The sequence below is a fragment of the Acipenser ruthenus genome, chromosome 2, assembly GCF_902713425.1.
Source record: "Acipenser ruthenus chromosome 2, fAciRut3.2 maternal haplotype, whole genome shotgun sequence".
NCBI lineage: Eukaryota > Metazoa > Chordata > Actinopteri > Acipenseriformes > Acipenseridae > Acipenser > Acipenser ruthenus.
In genome coordinates, this window is record NC_081190.1 from 14,953,775 (window position 1) to 14,974,575 (window position 20,801).

At 38.2% G+C, this 20,801-nt stretch overlaps 1 protein-coding gene across 3 annotated transcripts in view; it reads right to left on the reverse strand.

Moving 5' to 3' along the window:
• The window catches only part of LOC131697958 (growth hormone receptor-like), a 75,403-nt gene that overhangs the window by 12,372 nt on the left and 42,230 nt on the right, over positions 1-20,801 (reverse strand). For all 3 annotated transcript variants that reach the window (XM_058990092.1, XM_058990082.1, XM_058990089.1), the window contains exon 2: positions 20,156-20,248. In XM_058990092.1, coding sequence (XP_058846075.1) covers positions 20,156-20,237 — 82 coding nt within the window. In that variant the 5' untranslated portion in view covers positions 20,238-20,248. The remainder of the gene's footprint in view (positions 1-20,155; positions 20,249-20,801) is intronic.

Consider the following 20,801-nt stretch of genomic DNA (forward strand, 5'->3'; position numbering starts at 1 on the left):
ATCTCACTTCGGCAAATTATGCTTCAGGCGATCCACACGTTTTAAACATGCATGATGCATGCACTTCTGACAGCTCGCTAAATAGGTTAATCTCTGAAACATTGCAATTGAATTGCCTTTATTAAAAACAACAAGCAAGAAAGTTAGTCTAACTGATCCAGCAGTTTCCATCTGTCTATACAATAAACAAACAAACATGGAGATGCAAGGTTTGCTGCTGCTAATTGAGGTACGGTGTTACAGGCTTGCCTGCTGTTAGAAATCAAAAGCAGTAACTGCAGATTGACACTCAGCTTCTCTGGTTTCACATCACTATGATAAGAGCCCCCAGTAGAGAGCAGTAGCTGTCAAGCACACAGTACTAATGTTTTTTTTTTTTTTTCTACTGGTCATGTTTATGGCTCACTCTTGCAGTGTAACATCACACGTGTACATAGTTAAAGTAACTGAAGCCACTGCAGAAGAAACTGCTTGTGCCACGGTTTCAAAAGTGCTGTCCTTCAGCCAAACATTGCAACACTTAAAGCAAAGCTGAAAGGAGTGAGTGACAGCAAGAGCCTGTTTTTTAATTTTTTTTATTTACAGAATTTATTAAGTTATTAAATCAATCAAGTATGTGTAATTTCCCATTAATTACTGTTATTAATGGCAAGGTTTAAGTTGGAATTGGAGTCACGTTTAGGGTAGGAAAACAAACCACTGCTCAATATGAAACGTTACCAGAAAAACAGATTACAAATCTTCATATACTGGAGACCAGGGGAGGCCAAAGTTACCCCTTCCACTCCTAGTCTTTGCTCCAACCCTGTTCTAAATTATTTAATTGAACCAATTAAACCTCCATCCTGATCCTGAAGTAGTTCATGATAGGGTTATGTGTAAAACCTGGAGTGGAACAACTCTCCAGGACAGTGACTGGACATTGTAGGTGCATGTAGGAACTCTTAATTCACATTCAAAGTTGTTAAAGTCTGGAAGAAAACTAAAGTACAACCTCACTTTGCAATCACCTCTGACTAGCCAGTACATCATTAACATGATTTTTGTAACACAATAAATGACAGGGTCTCACTGAATAAAGAGGAACACTGTTCAGTCCTTTGCAGGTTTATATGTAGTGCAAATCTTACACTCGCTCAAAAGCTGTTTGGCCCCTTTGTGTTTTCTGACGCATATCAGTGTCGCACAAGCTTCAGCGCACAATCCCTACTGATCACAACAGGGCAGCATTTATTTTATTCTTAAAAAAGTCTATTCTTAAAATTAAGTACCAGTTATTTTTATGTAAAGAAAAATGTTTGCATGCGATTATTTTTTACTGAATAGATCTGCTGTTCTATACTGGTGTGAAGCAGGATTATGCATTTTTATTAAGTGATATGTAATGTATGGGAAGTCTGTCTTGTGACTAAAAAAAAACATGCAGTTTCCATCAAGTCACACAAAAATAAGATGGCAATACATAATAAAAACGATGTAGTTGAGAGACAACACAAACAACGTAGAGTAAGTAAGAGTAGCAATCACTTCACATACTTCGTATTTCCTTTGGGAAGTCAGGTTTTCGTAGAAATGTTATTTTGATTTTTTGTTATGCTTACCCAATAATGCTAATTGAGCAAGTCTCAGTTTCTCAATAGTAGATGATCCAATATAGCTGAGAAACTACTCATTTATATCACCATTTTTTACTCTTTTTTTGGGATGGCTCCTTTTATTTTGGTCTGAACGGAAACTGGAATATACTGCTTTCTGATTGGATAAGTTGTTACAATAAATGTTAACTACAAAGTAAACTGTCCGTTGACTTTCTTTTCTGTTCATGTTTCAGTGGAGAAAGTCCATTCTATAATGTTGTTGTTTTCTCAGTTGGTTTTCAATGGCTTTGTGATTAGCACTGGGGTGCCAGTTCAGAAGCTGCTTTTTATATCAACCAAAGCCAGGGATTTCTCTAGACACAATGGTGCACAGCATACCTGTCTATGCCATGTGGGGCAGGCTGGCTATTTATACGTCCTGGTAAGAAAGACACCCTTCTGCCAGGCACCTGGAGAGCAGGTGGATCCTCACAGCAGCAAGAAGGCATTTAAAAGTAATACAGTATGTTGCAACATGGAAGTATGCAAAAAATGGACTCACCGATTAATTCTTTCTCTGGGGCTATCAGTCTTTTCTAGCACTTGGATCATTTTACCACCAGAGAGAACGGACTCAAGCTCCCTCGACTGTGGTGTTCACTTAGAATCGGACAAACGCTTTTGTTCTTGGACAACCAACAGCAGTGCAGTTTAACTATGCAAAAGGGCATGTATTTAAAAGAACTGTGGCACTTCATATTTTAACGGTAGTTTAGCTGCAGGAGACCTTTCTTGGGAGTGCAGATTCATTCTCAGTAATGTGCATCTGCAGTTGCAGAGCAGCGGCTGATTAACTCCACTCCACAGTGATTTGCTCCCTATGAAATCTGTTTCCTTTACTGCTAACATGAGCACACAGGAATCAATCTTTCCTGCTGTGCCTCAGCTCTTCTCAACAGAAAGAAACAGCAAGATCAATGACAGCATTCAAATCCACTTGTTTACTCTCGCTGAATCATTCAGCACATTTGCCTAACCAGAAGCAGAAGAGACAATGAAGCAGGAGATGACAGATGAAAAGTAAAGCTCCTGCAGAGCAATATAAAGCAACACTGACAGCATTCCTAGGTTACATTAATGTGACCCCCCACCCCCTTTGGAAACTAAAGCTGCTGCAGAATCATACAAATCAACACACACACACACACACACACACACACAATGCAACAAGGGCGTTTGCAGATACTGTATATGTACAGCTATGGCAAAAGTTTACCATCATCTAGAATTTTAGGATTGAGACATTCATTTAAAAAACAAAGAAACATAAAACAAAAACAACATGAACATAATTTAGATATTTTATTTAACATCATGTAATCAAGGAAACTATAAAGTGATCTCGCAAAAGTCTACCGGAAGCCATAATAGTAGTACAGTATTTCATGTTAGATTTTGAAATGTCACAGTTTTCAATTTGTCAGTTTTTCGTTTAAGTACATTGAAACCTACTAAGCGGTATGTAATTCAATATGTTAACGCAACATTATCCAGCAGGTTTCATTCGACGTTACGAAGCAAAAGGAGTTAATTCTATAGGGTGATGCAAAACATTTGGCCATAGCTGTATGCGCTCTGTAATACATGGCACAATAGAAAGGCTTCTTCAATAGCATTTATATCATTAGTGTTTTAAAAATAGAACAGCGGACAGCAGATACGGGCCTGGCTTTGCTAACCACAGCACCGCTGTAGGGGATTTGTATTTCGCAACACCTGGACATACTCAGCTGTCTGATCTATGGATCAGGTATCCAAGCCCGTAGACCACTGTTCAAGGCTGGGTCTTCCTTCAAGACATACACAATAGCAAGGGGTAATCCCTCCCCTAAAACAAGTTTTATATAGACCAGGACTTTCAACATCATGTTTAGATCCTCTATCATGACTTAATATCACTGCGTGAACCGATGAAAGCACTGGTACACTGAAGTAGATCCCTGTAAGCAATCTGCAGGGAAGACCAGCATTGAGTTTATAGGTTTAAAACTCAGTGTAGGAAACTCCAGACAAGAGCATGACTGTGTTCGGTGTGATTCTGGGCATCCAGGCAGTATAATCACCAGCTACACCAGTCCTACAATAGTTAAAGTTAACAAATCGGACCTAGTGTATATTTACAGTCATGATGAATGCATTTTGGCAAATCACAATAATTTCTTTATCATAGAGAAAATACCAGACGTGTGTTGCTTTTTAACTGCAAATATATTTTTTGTAAGTATCATTGTGTATGTTATCGAAATCTTTGTATTGTACACACAACTACAGAATAAATATAAATACAATTCATGTTTATTGTGTAGAATTATTGGTATGTGTACAGTAGCTCATACATGTTTTTTTTTTTTTTTTGAAAATGGACATAATGATACAAATGTGATACAGTACACTCAATTAAAAAAAAAAGATTTGATCAGATAGGTCAGATACAGACAGCAACTACTGAAGAATGGTCATGCTCAAAAAATGCTTAAAAACTGCCATATTAAATCTGTGTTTCAGATTTAAGTCCAACCGCCGTACAGACTTCACCTATTTAAAACAGAATAATTGATTATAATAGAATTGGGCTCCAAGATAAAAATGCTAACTTATTAAAACACTCACAAGTTGAATACAATTTAGTTCAGTATCCAAAAGAAAATGAAATATGTATAACTACATTAAGCAGAATCGGGCACACATTAATCTTAAAAGTTGAAAAGTCAACAAAGCAACAAAATTTGGCCAGTAATGGCCTCAGACAGGACTTGTACAAACAAACCCACCACTACCCAAATGTTTCAATTAAAAAAAAACAAAAAAACCATCAAGCTACAGTGCTTCTGCAATGGAAATTCAAACAGACCCATATGGCACTGTGCTACAGGTGAAAAGAGTATGTTTGCACAGTATCTGCCAAGAACATAAAAAATACTGCAGGTACTGGGTTACTTTGAAACGCTAAAGTGTTTGTCATATCGTACGTTTGCTTTTTGCTTAAAAAAGCAAATCGCAAAAACCTTTGAAGCCCTGATGTTTGTGTATTTTTCAAAGTGCAGCAGAGGGACCTGCTGTGGCTGTACCACAATTACCTCCAATGACAGAAATGAATGATAAGAGAAGCCTGCCTTTTGAACTATATTCCCATACCATTTGACTGCTATCAAACCATAAAAAGTTAGATGCTGGAAACATGTCACTTTATGTTAGGGATGTAATTCACAAACAGTACAAAACGTATGCCAATATGAAGGGCCAGGTTAACACACAGGGCTTTAGGGGCTGCAGACCTGGGCCTCGGATTTTGAGGGGCCCCCAAAAGTATATATAATTTAAAATACATTATATAAATTAAATAAAGTAGTGTGTGACTGTATGAATCTGAACAACATGGCTGTTTTACCAGGCCGTATATTCAGTTGGAGCAGCGACTGCCTGATCACATGACTGGACCTGCGATCAAGTCACATGACAGTTTTATCAGGGGTGCGTTCAATAAGCAGAGAGCTCACTCGTGGCGCCCCGTAACATATGATATGTTAGGAGCGAGCAGTTTAAGCGAGTTTTGCAATTTTTGTATACAGCTTTTTAAATGTAATTTCTAATAGTGTATTTGTGTACTAAAGTTACTGATACTTATTTGGGATACAAAACAACATGAGGAAACAACTGCTGCTGACGGATAAAAGTGTGAATTACTGGCAAGTCCTACCTTTTTAATTTAGAGAGATTGTAAGAGAACTGCATTCCCAATGGAACTGACCACATCTCCTAAAGTATACTGTTATCAGGCAAATATTAAATAACATGACCTGCTCACATTACACAATGCTCAATAATACCACACACAAAACGTTATCCCCCTACCGCTTCACCATCATAGCGTATTGATTCTGTCTGAAATTCCCCCAAGACAATGCATAAAAAAGCCAGGCAGTCACTGTTTAGTATTGCAGCAGAAATGACGGTTGATTAAAAAGAGCGTGGGTCAGAGGATTTGCAGAAGGCTCAGGATAAGCTTGGTTAAAAATGGTTACTTCTTCAGGGTAGATTTTTTGGCTGGAATGCAAAAGGTTTTTCAGAAAAACTTTGAATACCCCAACAAATCAACTAATTAACCCAGTTAAAATAATTTTCACTTAAATAGTAAAAAATAAAAAAATAAGACAGTCCGCTTTTTAATACTTGTAATTACACAGTACAGGTTACCACAGTAATTCACTAATTCCTTAAAACATTAATTTTTTTTAAACTTTAAAAAACTAAAGTAATTCCCCCCCATTCAGGAATCTATGCTGCTCGTGAATCCTGCATTCAATACATCCAGGTCAAAGGTGAAAGTAGCTTTAATTTCTTACCAGTACTGTTGTTGAGGCGTCGATTTATTTATTTATTTATTTTCAAATTAACGGAAGCCGTACCAACTCTGACGCCATTAAAATAACAGTATAAAATAAAACAATAATAGTTAAAAAATTAAACATCAAGTGTATCTATTGCAGATGATAATAACTCATTATTTGCTTTATATTGTCATCTCAAAAAATGTTAAATGTGCAAAAAGACAGATTTTAAAAAGAGATCAGCTTAATATTACCATTTAAACATGATAAACACATAATCAGAATAATTAAAATCCATATGATTGTTATATTTTGAATGGCGCTAACATAGCCCAAAACATTGGCCTATTCTGCTAGTATAATCTTGCCAAGCACACCGAGGCAGTTTTGTACTTTAAAAAAAGTTGATAAGTAACGGCAGCAAATGTTTTCCCAGTACACAGTACCAGGCCGTAACGGCTGACTTTCACTTCTGATCCAGGTGTGACGTCACAATAGACCACCTACCTACATTCGACTTGCCGTCTCCAGTGTGAACAGGGATCAGCGGCAACACAAACAGACACGCAAGGAGGCGGCATGTGCGCAACGTCTGCAGTGAATGTCCCTTGAGCAGCACGGCACAGCTAGTGGGGAGCGGCGAGGGGCGATACCGCTTGAAACAGCGTATGCGACGGAGGTTTCCAAAGTAAACCATGGCCCTACCAATACAGCCAAACTGGCCACAAATGAAGAACACACAACCTTCCCAGACATACGATGAACCTCGACTTTGTGGAATTTCCTATTGTTTGCAGATATGTGCTTCAATGGCAATAAAACCTGTGCTGTTTTAATTGTATTTCTAAAATGAGGCTTGAATTAACAAATCATGTAATGTAAGCGATAAATACCGGCCATCCCTACAGCCTGTGCAACTGTAGCACAGATGTTGTTTTTCCTCTCAGTGTCCTTGTAGTACCTGTTCTTTGGATCAAACAACTCTGGGAGATGTGAAGCTTCGATTATAAGTGGTTCATCCATGTTGATGGATATTCTGAAGTTTTCATCCAGATAGGACGTGTCATGCAATCCCAAATCACCCACCTGATTGGTTAGAGCGTGCCGCTGCGGGAAAATGTCAACGCCTGAGCTGCAAAATATCGCTCGCCTAGCCGTTCAACAATTCTGCAGCTGCGATACTTCCAAATACTTTTCTCAACACTTTGATCTGAGGCTCTATCTGGTCTGTTTCCCTCTGGATTAACCTGTCCCTTTTTACATCATCTGAAACCACTTTGTTTTGTAGAATCTTCTTGGGGGAAAAAAACAGACTGCATTGCAATTACTCATGACTCATGAGTGAACTCTTTTTCAGATTTTTCCCATTCATAAAGGCAGTTCTACATGACATCCTCAATCTAAAAGCATTAGTGTGCTGGTGAAGGCATAGTAAGGCATGCTGCACAGTAATGCTTCATAAATACTGGCTCCATATTTTAATTAAAACACTGATCTGTATTTGCTTGTTACCAGATTTACTTCAAACAGCTCAACACGAGCATCTAATACCAAGGATGCCGGGGTGGGGTAGATTTCTTAAAATGTGCAATATCATTGCCTAAGCTGTAATGAAACCGTAACTATGTGTTTTTAATCTTCTTTTAATATATACAGTGCTCCCCCTTTATAAGGTGGCCTGTTATACTGTTATAAGGCGGTACGGTCATGGCTCCCATTTTTTCTGGGTATTACTAAGAGCAGGGGATCACATACATAACATACTCTACATCATTTGATTCCACATCAGCTGGAATACTTGTAATGACACTGACCACACTAAAACAACACATTTGTAAGTACAGTACTCTCCAGCTAAGAACACCCCTTGAGAAGCAAGCAAAGTGTTCTTATAGCCAAAGTGTTCTCTGAGACGGAGTTAGCCACCAGACACAATATGAATCAATAAATTAATAAATACATAAGTATTACTGGTCACGACGCACATGCATCAACATATGAAATGAACTGAATAAGTAAAAGCAAAACAATAGGGAAGCGTATGTTAATAAACTATAATAATAATAATAAAGTAACAGACAAACTAACGTTAATAAAACTAAAGCAAAACAACACGGTCAAAAAGCTTAAATCACCATGTACTATGAAATTAGCAGCCGGGTGTGTTCTGGTCTCTCACGATGGCACAGGCAAAAATAATGGCCGTTACTGAGGGTTAACTTAATGTTAATGAATTAAATAAATGAACACAGCGCCCCTACACACGTTACAAAATGCAGCGGCAATATACAAGACATGCACATTATTTAACTGAATGGTGAAACAACTCACCAGAACGGGAAACGGGAACCCCACATTGTTTGGCGACTTGTGTCCGATTCAGGTTTTTTTTCAGGAGCTCGAACAATTTCTAACTTTGTGTAGCTAGAGAAACAGCGGCGCGTTCTAACCGTTTCTTTACATGCCATTTTGTAGCGATGAGGTGCGAAATCAGAATACAAAACCAGCCAATATAGGACGGTGGTTCTGGAAAGATTTAATAAACCCTGTCCCTCAAGACACTCTCACAATGACAAGTCACTTTTTTACAAACCACTACTAAGAAGAAACCAAGCATACTGTTATGCTATTGCGTCTCTGTACAATGAAAGCCTGAATGGAAACCTGCCATTACTGTAAACTTCACATGTTTCAAAAGCACTAAGTGGCATTTCAAAAAGTGCACAGATTTATCATTTATAACCCTTCACAAAGCAGTGTGTAACATGATAAGTGTAGAGCCCATTGACAGATTGCCAGGGCTTTGACATTATGAAGGAATTTTGTTCCCTCTGGTGCTTCACAATAGAGCCCACATGTGCAAGCTGCAGATAACATCGTTAGTAATTCAAAGTAAACATTTCCTTTGCCACTGCTGTAAAGGAAGATGCCCCCCAAACATATTAGCCGTGTGAAGAAAGTTTGCTTTTAAAATAAACTTCATTTTCACAGGTACTCCCATGAAATCACAGCTACTTTATTCATTCGGGTCCTTATTGAAAATGTGGACTCTTGTGCACTGATTCCATCTGTCTTCTGTCACAATCTACGAAGGCGAACACAATAACTGCCTTGGATTTCCACAGATCTTCAAACTAATACAATGATCTTCTGTCGGAATTAATCTCGGTCGGATATGGGAGACACACCATAGCCTGGATTAATGCAGTCTGATATTAGATTAGGAATATCTTCCTTGGTTGGTAATGTACTAAATCTCCAAAGAGTATTGGGACAGAGTTACATATTGGAGGGCAAGAGTTACTGAACACGGAAACAATTCAAGTCAAGTGTAAAGGACCAGCTGCTGGATAATTTTCGGTGATGATAACCGTGACAACAAGAACCATCATCTAGCACAGAGGTTTCCAAAATATGGCCAGTGAGTATAACCCAAGATACCCCAAATTAGGCTGCCAGATTGACCTATTCACTCATACCCAAACCATCAATCTGATACACAACAGCTAACCCTGCATCTCAGAAAACAAGCTCTTTATCACAGAACAACATCCTGGCTGTTCATGCTACCCAACAAATATCAAACATTTCCCATTTTGGGAATATCAACTGCTAAAGCAATTACATCGTTCAAAACGTCTCCAGATTTGTCAGCCCTATTGTAACAAAGCATATAAGATTACAGTGCAGTATAAGGATTCAGTGGGTTACTGTGTATCCTTTTTAATGGACGTACATATTTGCACACTACTGACCACGTGTTACTAAGAATGCAAGCATAATCGAGATTACTCCCGTGTCAATATTTCTGACCAGTGTGTCTTAGCCATCTCAATGGGTCTATTTTAACAAATCTAAAACAGTAGTGGATCTTAATTCTGATGCACTAAAATGTATGAACCTGTTTGAGTTGTGGTCCTCATTCCACTGTTTAGTTATTGTATGTAGTGATGTTACAAAGTGAATCAAAAAATCACTTCTAGTGGGAAAGACAACAGCAGGTATTTAGTGGCCACTGTTTAGATCACTGAACTCTGAACAATGCGAATGGTGCCTGTGGTACGTCACATTTCATTGTAAACTGTGTGAAGACTCCTTACAGCTGGATATGCCACTTTGATTGTTCTGGAGCAAGCAGAATACAACATGGAAAAGCTACAGTGGAAAGTAACTGTCCTCTCCAATAAATGTGCAGGATTGAATAAACCAGCTAATGTCTACAAGACTAGCCTGTGTAAAAATACAGTCCTGCTGTGTGAGCACTGAGAGGAAGAACGGTGGAAGCGAGAACAACTTGATTCTGTCATGAGTACTCCGTGTTTTATAACACCAGTGGACAAGCAGAAGCGTGCCTGTGACCCCCGCGGGGCTTGTACCGCCCGTGGCTGCACTGCATGGAAGAATAAGCTGCTGCTTTATTCTGGTTTACCATCATAGCTAAGCTTGCTAAACTGTTCATATATAAATGACGTTGAAAAACATCAACAGAGATAATAACTAGTGATTTTTATGCCTTCAAAACCAGTGGCTCTACACAAACCATCAATATAAAAAGTTTAGAATAACGTGTGTCTGGGCAAAGTGCCAAAAATAAACCCTGTCAACACTGCCTGTTATACAGCGGCTTGCATTCTATTTCCAAATGGCAAGTCTATTTTATACTGTGCTGCTGTGCACTGGCAGCCAAGAATCTCATATCTGGCCTTAATGGAGTGAATAAAAATAATTTCATAGATCTTAACTGTTGTACACTTCCAATGTGCAGTTTTACAAGAAGCAAAAGTTTCATCAAATATGCATTTTCATGACTGATTTGGTACTACAGAACATTCTCAGTTTTATTATTATTATTTCCAGGTAGTTTCAGTTCTCCAGGTGAAATATCAAGAACATATAGACAACCTGAAAGCAAGATTTGCAAACAAAAAGAGCCAGACAAACTTGCTTTAGCCAGAACACTGTAATTAAAGCAATAATAACTGGTCAAACCAGTCTGGCAACGCGTTCAGGTTTTTTTTTTCCTTCTACTCTCAAACAAGCATATTTACTAACACCTCTCCCAGCTATGGCCAAAAGCTTCGCATCCCCCTATAGAATGAACTAATTATGCTTCATAAAGTTGAATGAAACCTGCTGAATAATGTTACGTTAACATAATGAATTACATACCGCTTTGTAGTTTTCAACATTTCGAAATCTAACATGAAATACTGTACTACTATTATGGCTTCTGGTAGACTTTTGCGGTATCATTTTGTAGTTTCTTTGATTACATGATGTTAAATCAAAGGTCTAAATTATGTTCATATAGTTAAGTCTCAATCCTAGAATTCTATGCGATGCAAAACTTTTGTAGCTGACAAGAATACAGCTGGTTTACTGTAATATTCATTTTTAGGGGTTAGATTTGAAACCAAATGCCTGTTTTTTTGTATTTTTTTCCTTTGTTGCCTGGAATGCTCTAGATGGGTAATATCTCTGTATCCTCTTTACTTTCTGCAGTAAGCCTCTTTGAGACAGTAGCATAGGGTTAGGGTCTACATTCCTTGCGCCTCCAGAGGATGCATTGAGTTATGAATGCTTTAAACAAAGCCAGGTTATTGCTGTAAGTCAATGGACCTACCATGATGATGAGGTCAAAGTGATCAAGACCAAATATCCAATGTGGGAGAGAATAGCAAGAAACCTTCATGTTTCAATTCAGACAAATATATACAAATAAATCATATTTATTTAAAGTAGGCTGATATTTAAAACATGTTCGTTGGTCTTGAACGAGTTCCAACACATCGTTATTTTTGTATTTGCTTAACCAAGTGTAGCCGTGCCAACAGCTTTATTGTAGCGGTCTTGTTTTTTGAAGTTTTGAGGTTCACAGCATTCAGATGCTGGCTGCCGGTCAGGGGCAGGCCCAACAAGCTGACTGGAAATTGAAGGGTGACCCGAATGATAGGTGTCAGTAATTCAAATGTAATCCATGAGCTTTCACACAAATCCCTACTGGATTACTTTTGCAAGCATGTGGCGTTATTAGTTCATGACACATTCGACACACATACTTATTAAAAGTATGCAATCACAGACAGGATGGACTGTATCTGCCTGCTCCATGCTGACTGAAGCTATCTGCATGTTTCACTGAACCCCTGCTGCACCTGACACAGCCAGCACAGCACTGAGAAAACAAGCTGCACACAACCAATCAATGTACAGATAGTACAGTTCTTCATCTTGGACTAATTGATGTCAGGCTTGTGCTGATTGCAATGCAATGCCCTATTTCAGAATTGGAAGTGCATTTACCAGCTAAGTAAAATGTACAGTTGTTACTTTGCAACCAGCTTCTTGAAGACTCTGCAAGGTCCTTCTTGAGAACAAACTTTGATGCAGATTTCAATTCCAAGCGTCCCTGAAGGAATCAGGCAGGAATCATTGAGGAATGATCATGCATGCCTCCAGAATTGCAACACCTTGCAGACATCTTGTAGAATCAGTTTTGTCCTGGCTACTCATGTTAGCTCATACACAGAACTAACAGTGTTGTGGCAGGTATTTGAAATGAATTTATTTTTTCTTTTTCTGTCAATTTCAAATGAAACACAGCTATTTTACCCTCGGCTCCGTCACGCCACTTACCCACAAGTGTGTTTGTTGATTATACAGTGCAGACATTATCTAGATCCTTCTGGGAAATTGTAACCAGCAGGTTTCCTGCTGTACATACTTTGAAGAGATACACTATGAAGTTCAGCACCACATTGTCTACCAGTACGTATTTGATTTTAAGGAATCTAAGTGGTCCTCAGTCGAAAGCAAACCCTTTTTCTGTGTTTTGCTACGATATACACAGCCTTATGAACTCTTTTACCCACCAACCACATAGACGTGAAAGCCATCAGCTGAAAAGCTCTTTTGTGTTGACAGCTGACTGTGAAGACTATCACATTAACAGCCCATTGATGTTAACAGTCCAGTGGCCTGTTTAAAAGGTAGTGCATTATGAAGAAAGGGGGCGGAGCTTAATGTGCTCACTCGAATGCACTTTCACTGTGATGAAGCAGAAAAAAAAGGGGAAGAAGAACCCAGTGTAAGTATATACCAGTTAAGAGTCATTTTCTTTATATCCTTCATTACCAGTTGCTGTGCAGAGGTTATTTTGCACTCTAGTTCCTGGAGTCATGCCCTGACCATGGTCTTAAAGAGTAAAGAGCACAACAAGCATATTGTTTGGTCCTCCTCCTTCCCTGCCTCCACCTTGCAGCACGCCTTGTCTAGGGAGAAGGTGGCACAGGGTGCCACTTGTCCTGCCCCCTGGCATTAGTTATCATTCAATCAATATACATTACATCATAGTTCGGCCAGCGTACAGGGGCGGCTATCAAGCTCCAATGAGCAAGGCCATGGGCCAAATTATACTATGGGCCAGACCAAATCAAACCCCGATCTCTCTTGTGAAAGAGTGTTTATGCGATAATATCGCTAGTTTCCATATCGCATTTTCTTTATCCTGAAACCAAAACTAGCCATTTCCAATCCGTGAAAGGGGCGGAGAGAAGTTTTGAAGGAGTAGGAGGGACCACTGAAAGCAACATAAAAACAGCTGTTGACCAATCCCCAGCCGGTATTTGTGACCTTTTGAAGGGGCGGAAACAAGGCGGTAACATACGAAAAGGCAGGCAGCCAGGGTAGAAAAATAAAATAAAAGTCTGTGTTATACTACTGTTTATTTTGAATATCAGTGAATGAATGCTATTACATACAACTACTACTAGTAATAATAATAATAAAAATATGTTTATTATTAATAATAATAATAATAATAATAATAATAATAATAATAATCTGCTTGTATTTTTATTGTGTAAAATATGGAAAAATACGGATGCGAGTTTGAAAAAACACACACACGCACGCACGCACGCACGCACACACACGCACACACACTTGGCAATTACCTTGTTTCCACGATGTCTGCAGCATCGTGCTGCATTGTTCTGTCACTGTTATGAAAACGTGCCACATTGTTTTCATGATTTTTGTAAAAATCCATACCGTGCCCTGGCTGGTGCCCTGTTGTGCACAAGGCTGTGTAGGAGGCTATAACTGCACAAGAAAAAAGATTTTTTTTTTTTAAAAAGTTGATTTACAAAGAAACTGATAAAAAAAAAAAAAAAAAAAACCCCACTTGGGGTGAATAGAACATCCAAAACCCAACGTAACACTGTCGCCAGGATCAATACCGGCACATATTATACAATAAGAAGTCGAATGAAATGCTATCCAGTGCCGTGACAAAATAAAAAGTTGATTGCAGATTTTTAATTTTTTTTTTTAAAACGGACATTATTATTTTTATTATTATTTCTTCTGTCGAAAACCCAAAGCAAATTTAAAAACTTCATCTTGATGTTTCTGAGATTACAGTTAGGCTACCATTCTAGGTATTATGTAATTTTGTTATCTACACGGATTTATACGTTTCGAGGGGACCGCTTGGCATGCTGACACGGTACAGCCAAAATAAAAAGTGTGCTCCCTTGCACTGGAACAGTGGGCTTGTTCTTACATGCTGAGAATTTGGGCTTCACCTAATGTTTCTGTGTAGGCCTACATGTTGAAGTACTTTACGAGAGTAACCAAATGTTAAAAACTAAAAGTTAATATCTTTAAAGTGCTTAAAACATTTCTACGTTCTTTATTAGTATTCTAGTTTGTTTGCATTTGCTAGCTTCGACTTTGATCGAAGTTCAATGTAATGGAGCACTGTGCCTTTAAGAAATGAATAATTTGAATAGAAGTAGGTGACGTCACAGATGACGTGCGAGTATGTCCATGGACTTAAAAATAAAAAAAGTACCATAGTTGTAGCTTACTACAAAGATAATAAATAAAAGAAAATATATCTAAAAAGCTTTACCATCACTGAAAGAGACACTGCTCCACGCAAAGCTCTCTGTGAGTAGAAAAGAGTTTATTGTTTGTACGTATTAAAGAAAGGCAGCAAGTAGTAAACCAGGCTTTCTACATGGAAGAAGGTATTAGCTGGTGCTGATGTTTGTCTGCTGCACCAACAGGAAGTGTTTTCCTCAAAGCTAGCTATATCCTTTCATTACCTTGAAGGTGACACCCATTAAAACATAGACTGAATTCCGCAGACGTGCACGGATAGCATCATCATAAAAGAAAACTGTGTTACCTTTATCTTCACAGAGGTTCGAATGATCATGAATGACCAGGTACAGACTCTAAAATGTTTAAAGTTTGGAGAACTATTATTTAAATTTGAAACTATATCTGATTCAATTGATAATGTAAACACAGTAATAGCGTTTGGTCCGGTATCTTTTGCAGTATCAATAATCTACCAGTTATGTTTGCAAAGAAATATGGTTCCCCCTTATCAGCCTTGGTAGTCGGTGTGTTATTGATGTCAGTAAAGTCTGACTAAGGTCATTTGGCAGCAAACACTGGCACATACTTGAGTGCTTTATAACCGCATAGACCTGTTGCCCTGAACTATTCATTGGGAGGAACAGGGACGTGTTTTCAGTGTTGCCAGGGGGAAAAAATGTGATTATGCACGATATAATAACCAGAGCAAGAGAAAAGGTTCGTTCAATACCGTGCATACCAGAGGCTTGAAGGGAGGCAGTTAAAATTGTTAACAGTTCATGCCCCCCTCAAGTGGATGCATCGAAATAGGGAGAAAAACACTAGGGTGACCAGATGGTTTTTAGGCCTCCAGCCGTAACATTTTAGAATTGAGCACAGAGCTGGTGCAAGATTGGGATACGCTGATGGCCACTCTAGGGTTCACTGTTTGTTTCCCACAAGGTCACTCATGGATCTGAGCTGGGGGGGGATAATGTATGGTAAGGTTGTGGAAGGAAGCTACATAGGGATCAGAATAATATGTAGTTGGTATCCACTGATGTGACGGTGGTATTATGTGCTGAATGGAAAACTACATGTCCAGAGTGCAATTGGTGACATAAGCGCTGATGCGGTGGAGAATCGCTGTTCAGGTGCACTCAGTACATTAATTGGGACTGATTTAAAAGATGTGGAAAAAACACTTTAGAGTCTAGGTGGAGACCAAGATGGAGAGATAGACAAGATAGCAAGAGAGAGAGAGAGAGAGAAAGAGAGAGAGAGACAGACAGAGGGTAAGGAAAACAAAAGAAAAGAAAAAGAATGAAACTTGAAATCCTGTGCTGTTAAAATTCATTTGAAAAGAGTTTTTGTGAAGCCAGTAAGTGGCTTAGCTGCCCGGGATTGGGAAGTCACCTTGAACTTTAGTTACCACCGTGTGACGTGGTGCCCGCCCCCTTTTTTGTATTTGTATTATTATTATTATTATTATTATTATTATTATTATTATTATTATTATTATTATTATTATTATTATTATTATTATTATATTGTGTTTGTGTGTGGGCGGATGAAAGCATCCAACATTATTATTTATTATTTGAGTATAATGTGTAGTCTCCGTGGATGGGGTTAAATCCCCATCCCTATAGATCTCATGGGAATGTGGCTGGAGCCTTAATAAAGTAATTATTAGATTAATGGGTAATTAAGGCTCCAGCCACAGAGAATAAAAGGACCCACTCTGGGCTCATTAGGAGAGTGTCGAGGAGTAGAGAACAGGAGCAACTAGTAGAAACTAAACAAATGCTACAAGTGCTGGCTCAAAACCAGCACGACACTTGTTTTGCTGTTTTGTTTCATTATTGTTTGTTTGTTTGGCCAACGTGCCCTTTTGTTTGAGTTTTGTTTTGTTTACAACCTTTTGATTTATTTATTTAATAAAAGCACTGAACGCCATAGCGACTCAGTTTCGCCCGTAGTACTGTCTTGTTTTATGTTTTGAATGGTTTATTTTGCTTTCTGTTATTTGTCAAAAAGGAATAAGCGCACAGGTTTTGAACTCTTACCACGGTGTGCTGTGTCCAGAGAATGTCAGTGTGGAGAACACGAAACTGCACAAAGTTGTCAATGACAGGGACACTTTGTCACACGTTTAAAATCTCACTGAACATCTCAGCCAATCAGGTTCCAAGTAGAATGCTCATTATCTCAAAGATGCCCTCTAAAAACTAACAAGTAAATCAGCGACATGAATCGTAAGCAACCTAAAGCGATTCAAAATACTACCAAAAAACACATTTAAAAACCCTCCTCATACACAACACTAATATCCTCGGCAGTAGATTCTTGAAATGTATTTTTGTTTATGACTGTAAGTCGCCCTGGATAAGGGTATGTGCTAATAAATAATAATAATAACAATAATAATGAAAATAATAATAATAATAATAATAATAATAATAATAATAATAATAATAATAGATAACTGACCTTGTCTTTAAGGGCCCTTGCCTTCAGCTTGGGTCATTTAACTGTCGCCGTGGATAATTATCTAGCAGGTACTGTAATGATCACTTTGCAAAAACAAAAGCATTCCCAGCATAATATCTCTGGCATCTCTGGTTTTGTTATGAATGTATCTTCTGTTTTACTTTGCTACAAATTAGTAGCATTTCTCTAGAATTTCTCCTTTTTTGTACTCGTAGAACATCCTTTCCAACATGCAGTCAAATTGTAACCTGTGTTCCTGCTGTGCACGGAACAATTTGTAGCAATGCAGATTTCAGGAGTCACAATCACATTTCAAACCTGTCATGATTTTCTTTAAAACTGACATTATAAAGAGAGGACAGGAACTGAATTTAGCAAGCTTTACAAATTGTAAGGTTGTTTTGCGCTGACTCCCAGGGTCACTGAATTTCATGCAGGTCTTGATTCCTTGTCAGTTCCAGGACTAAAAGCTCCATGACCTGTGCTCTTATATAAAATTGACTGACCGCTTCCTTCAGTCACACTCCCTTGTTCATTTATGCAAGGTTTTGTATAGGGTCAAGGCAATTCAAAGGCCAATTTTTTCCAGGAGCTGAGGGTGAACAGTGCATATCCATTAGCGCTGTTATGCACTGATGACTGCAGTTTCAGCAAAACAAAACAAAAAAAGATTTAAAACAGTTTATATCTGATGGCCTCAGAACGTCTGTGCAATCCAATTCTTTTCAGGGCTGATCAAGATAGATATTTTTTTCCCAAGACTGCTTGCTACCCAAGCAGCTCAGTGGAGAAGGTGCAGGGTTTTATTGCAGCACTCGCCACACAGAAGGGTTTCTAGACTGTAAAAATCAAGTGAATATACAGCGCTCCCTTGTTCTGTCACGATTTGATCATTCACATTCTTGTATTTGTAAGGTATACAGTGAAATACTGAGGTAGCTCTGTATAAAGCCTCTCCTGTTTTTTTAATGATACAGGTACTTGTGCTCTAATGAGTGACGACTCAAAACACATTTCACGTCACACCTTCTTTGTTTCAGATTACCACCATAACCAATTAATTCACACTACAGTATATCTAGCCTTTTAGAGGCCTATTACCTGAATAACTCTTCACTATGCTCGATTCTACTACAGCACCAAATATAAAAGTGTTACTTACTACTAATTTAAAAACTTTCCCAACCCCTTGGCAGTTTTTATTTTAATTAGGCACGGAACATCAGTGATGTTGTTTGTGGAGACAGTGATGATCACAGCAAGCACATGTGAAACGCATCACCTTTTTAAGGCTTCCTGGGGGATACAGCCATGTTGCAATACAATTTTCTGTACATTGCGAGTTAAGTAAAGCACTTACGCAAGAGTAGACAGAAAATCTCCCTGTATTTTACCTTCAAGCTCAACTATAAAAGATCCTTGAACAATACTATGTCTATATAGAGGACACTTGAAATTGTATGGCAGACATTCAAGATCAGGTTTTACTGTGGCAAGGACAGCTTTGCCACGTTACTGAACAAACAGTTAATTTTTATTGTACTTTACCCAAAGTGATGCTTGACTTACGAGAATCATAAAATACATATGAGCAACCTGTTTCACGCCAATATCTTAAGAGAGCCAGGTCTCTTTCAGGCAAAAAGTCACATGATCACACAACACTGCAGCTACAAGGTTAAAGTCACTGGCACATTTCACCAAGGTGTTTATATAAGCTTTCAAATTTCAGATCGGGCCAGAGTCAAATCAAAGGATTTCACAAAGTGACTCATGTATTGTTTAAAGACATTCCCTAATGCCCATGCTCTGCTCTGCTCTGCTCTGTTCCCCTATATATGGTCTACATTTGTGAGCTAGGATCTTTGAAGCAAACACAGGATGACTGGACCTCACCTTGAATCAAGTCTGTGTGTAACGGAGATATCAAAAGAAGGTCCTTTTCACAAAATCACACTGCAGTCTCAGCAGCCGCTTGCTGAGTAGGCAGAATATGTACCTGAAGCTAACAATCAAAAGAAAACTGAGGGCAGTTGTCAGCAACTGTAGTAACTGAATATGGCTCTATTTAAAAAGTCCAAACGGTTAACTGTACAGTAGCTGCATTCCTGAGCGCACAGCTCTCACAAAGGCAGTTAACTTCATGCATTCCATGAGTTTCATATCTCAAACTTGTGTTTCTTATTACTGAATGGGAAACTTAACAAGCCCAGCCTACACAGAAACCACATTAACCTGACAAACTTCTGCTGTAATCACTGACCTGTTGCTTTTCAAAGAAAAAAAACTGCCTTCCAGCTCATTAATAGCATTAAAAACTAATAAAGACAAATCCCTTAATACTTTGTAATCAGTGGTGTTGCTATTTCAAAGTGTGGTTTCTTTGTTTCTAAAATAAGAACAAGCTGGCATAAAAACGCATTAAAAATGTCAGCAGTTCAGTCATCAATCAGACTTTACACTGAAAGTATTCCAATAACTGACCTGTTACCATTATTTTAATAACCAAATGCTTTCAGCGTATTAACAGCTAGACATTTTACCATAGAAACTTGAATTAACTTTGCACCACACACACACAGTTAGGTCTTACCTTAATTAAATGTGTTATTATTCAACTTAGATGTATGGTTTATGGTGAAATTGGGAAACGTGGTGGTCTCAGCTTTATTTGTCTGCATCGTAGAGCTTTGAGAGGGAAGCATGCCTGACTGTAGCATGTGCAATACTGCTATCCCTCGCATTCCAGGAGTACTAAACACCACACACAAGATATACTGCATGCAAATACACTATTAAAAAAATACTTTAACTTCACAAACTCACCCTCTGATGTAGTCAGATGCTCTCCCACAGACACAGACATAGCCCCGAATACCAAAGACAGAAAAACTAGCCTTGTAGCCATGATGCCAGCTCCTGCAATTGACAGACAGAAAAATGTTAACTTCACCAAGCATACTGTACACATACATGATTCACCCCATATATGAAACATGAAGTAAAGTTCATAACACAAAAAAACGAAACATTATTACACTGTATTATGGATTGTAATCTTTCTTTTAAAATGCTATTTATAAAATCCCAGTTTTGCAACAGAATTATTACAGCATTCAGTACCAAGGGTTTCTAAGGCTTGAGTAATTACCCTAAAAATTACCTACCTTCAAATTACCATTTTTTAAATGAGTTATACAGATAATTAGAACAGAACCATAAGCTTTTGCATAACAAATCAAAACAAAAAATTGATTTTAGTAAATGCATATCCCTTGCAAAAGATAATATAACATAGTGACCAGGAGCTCTATACTACATTCCTATTTATGTATATTAAAATGATCGTGTTTAATAATTTAATTTATGTATTATTAATTGATCCATGTAACTGAATGATGTTACTCTACATTTGTACATGTAGGGGCTCCTTTACCCAGATGAGATGTACCTTCAGTAAAACTGGAAAACC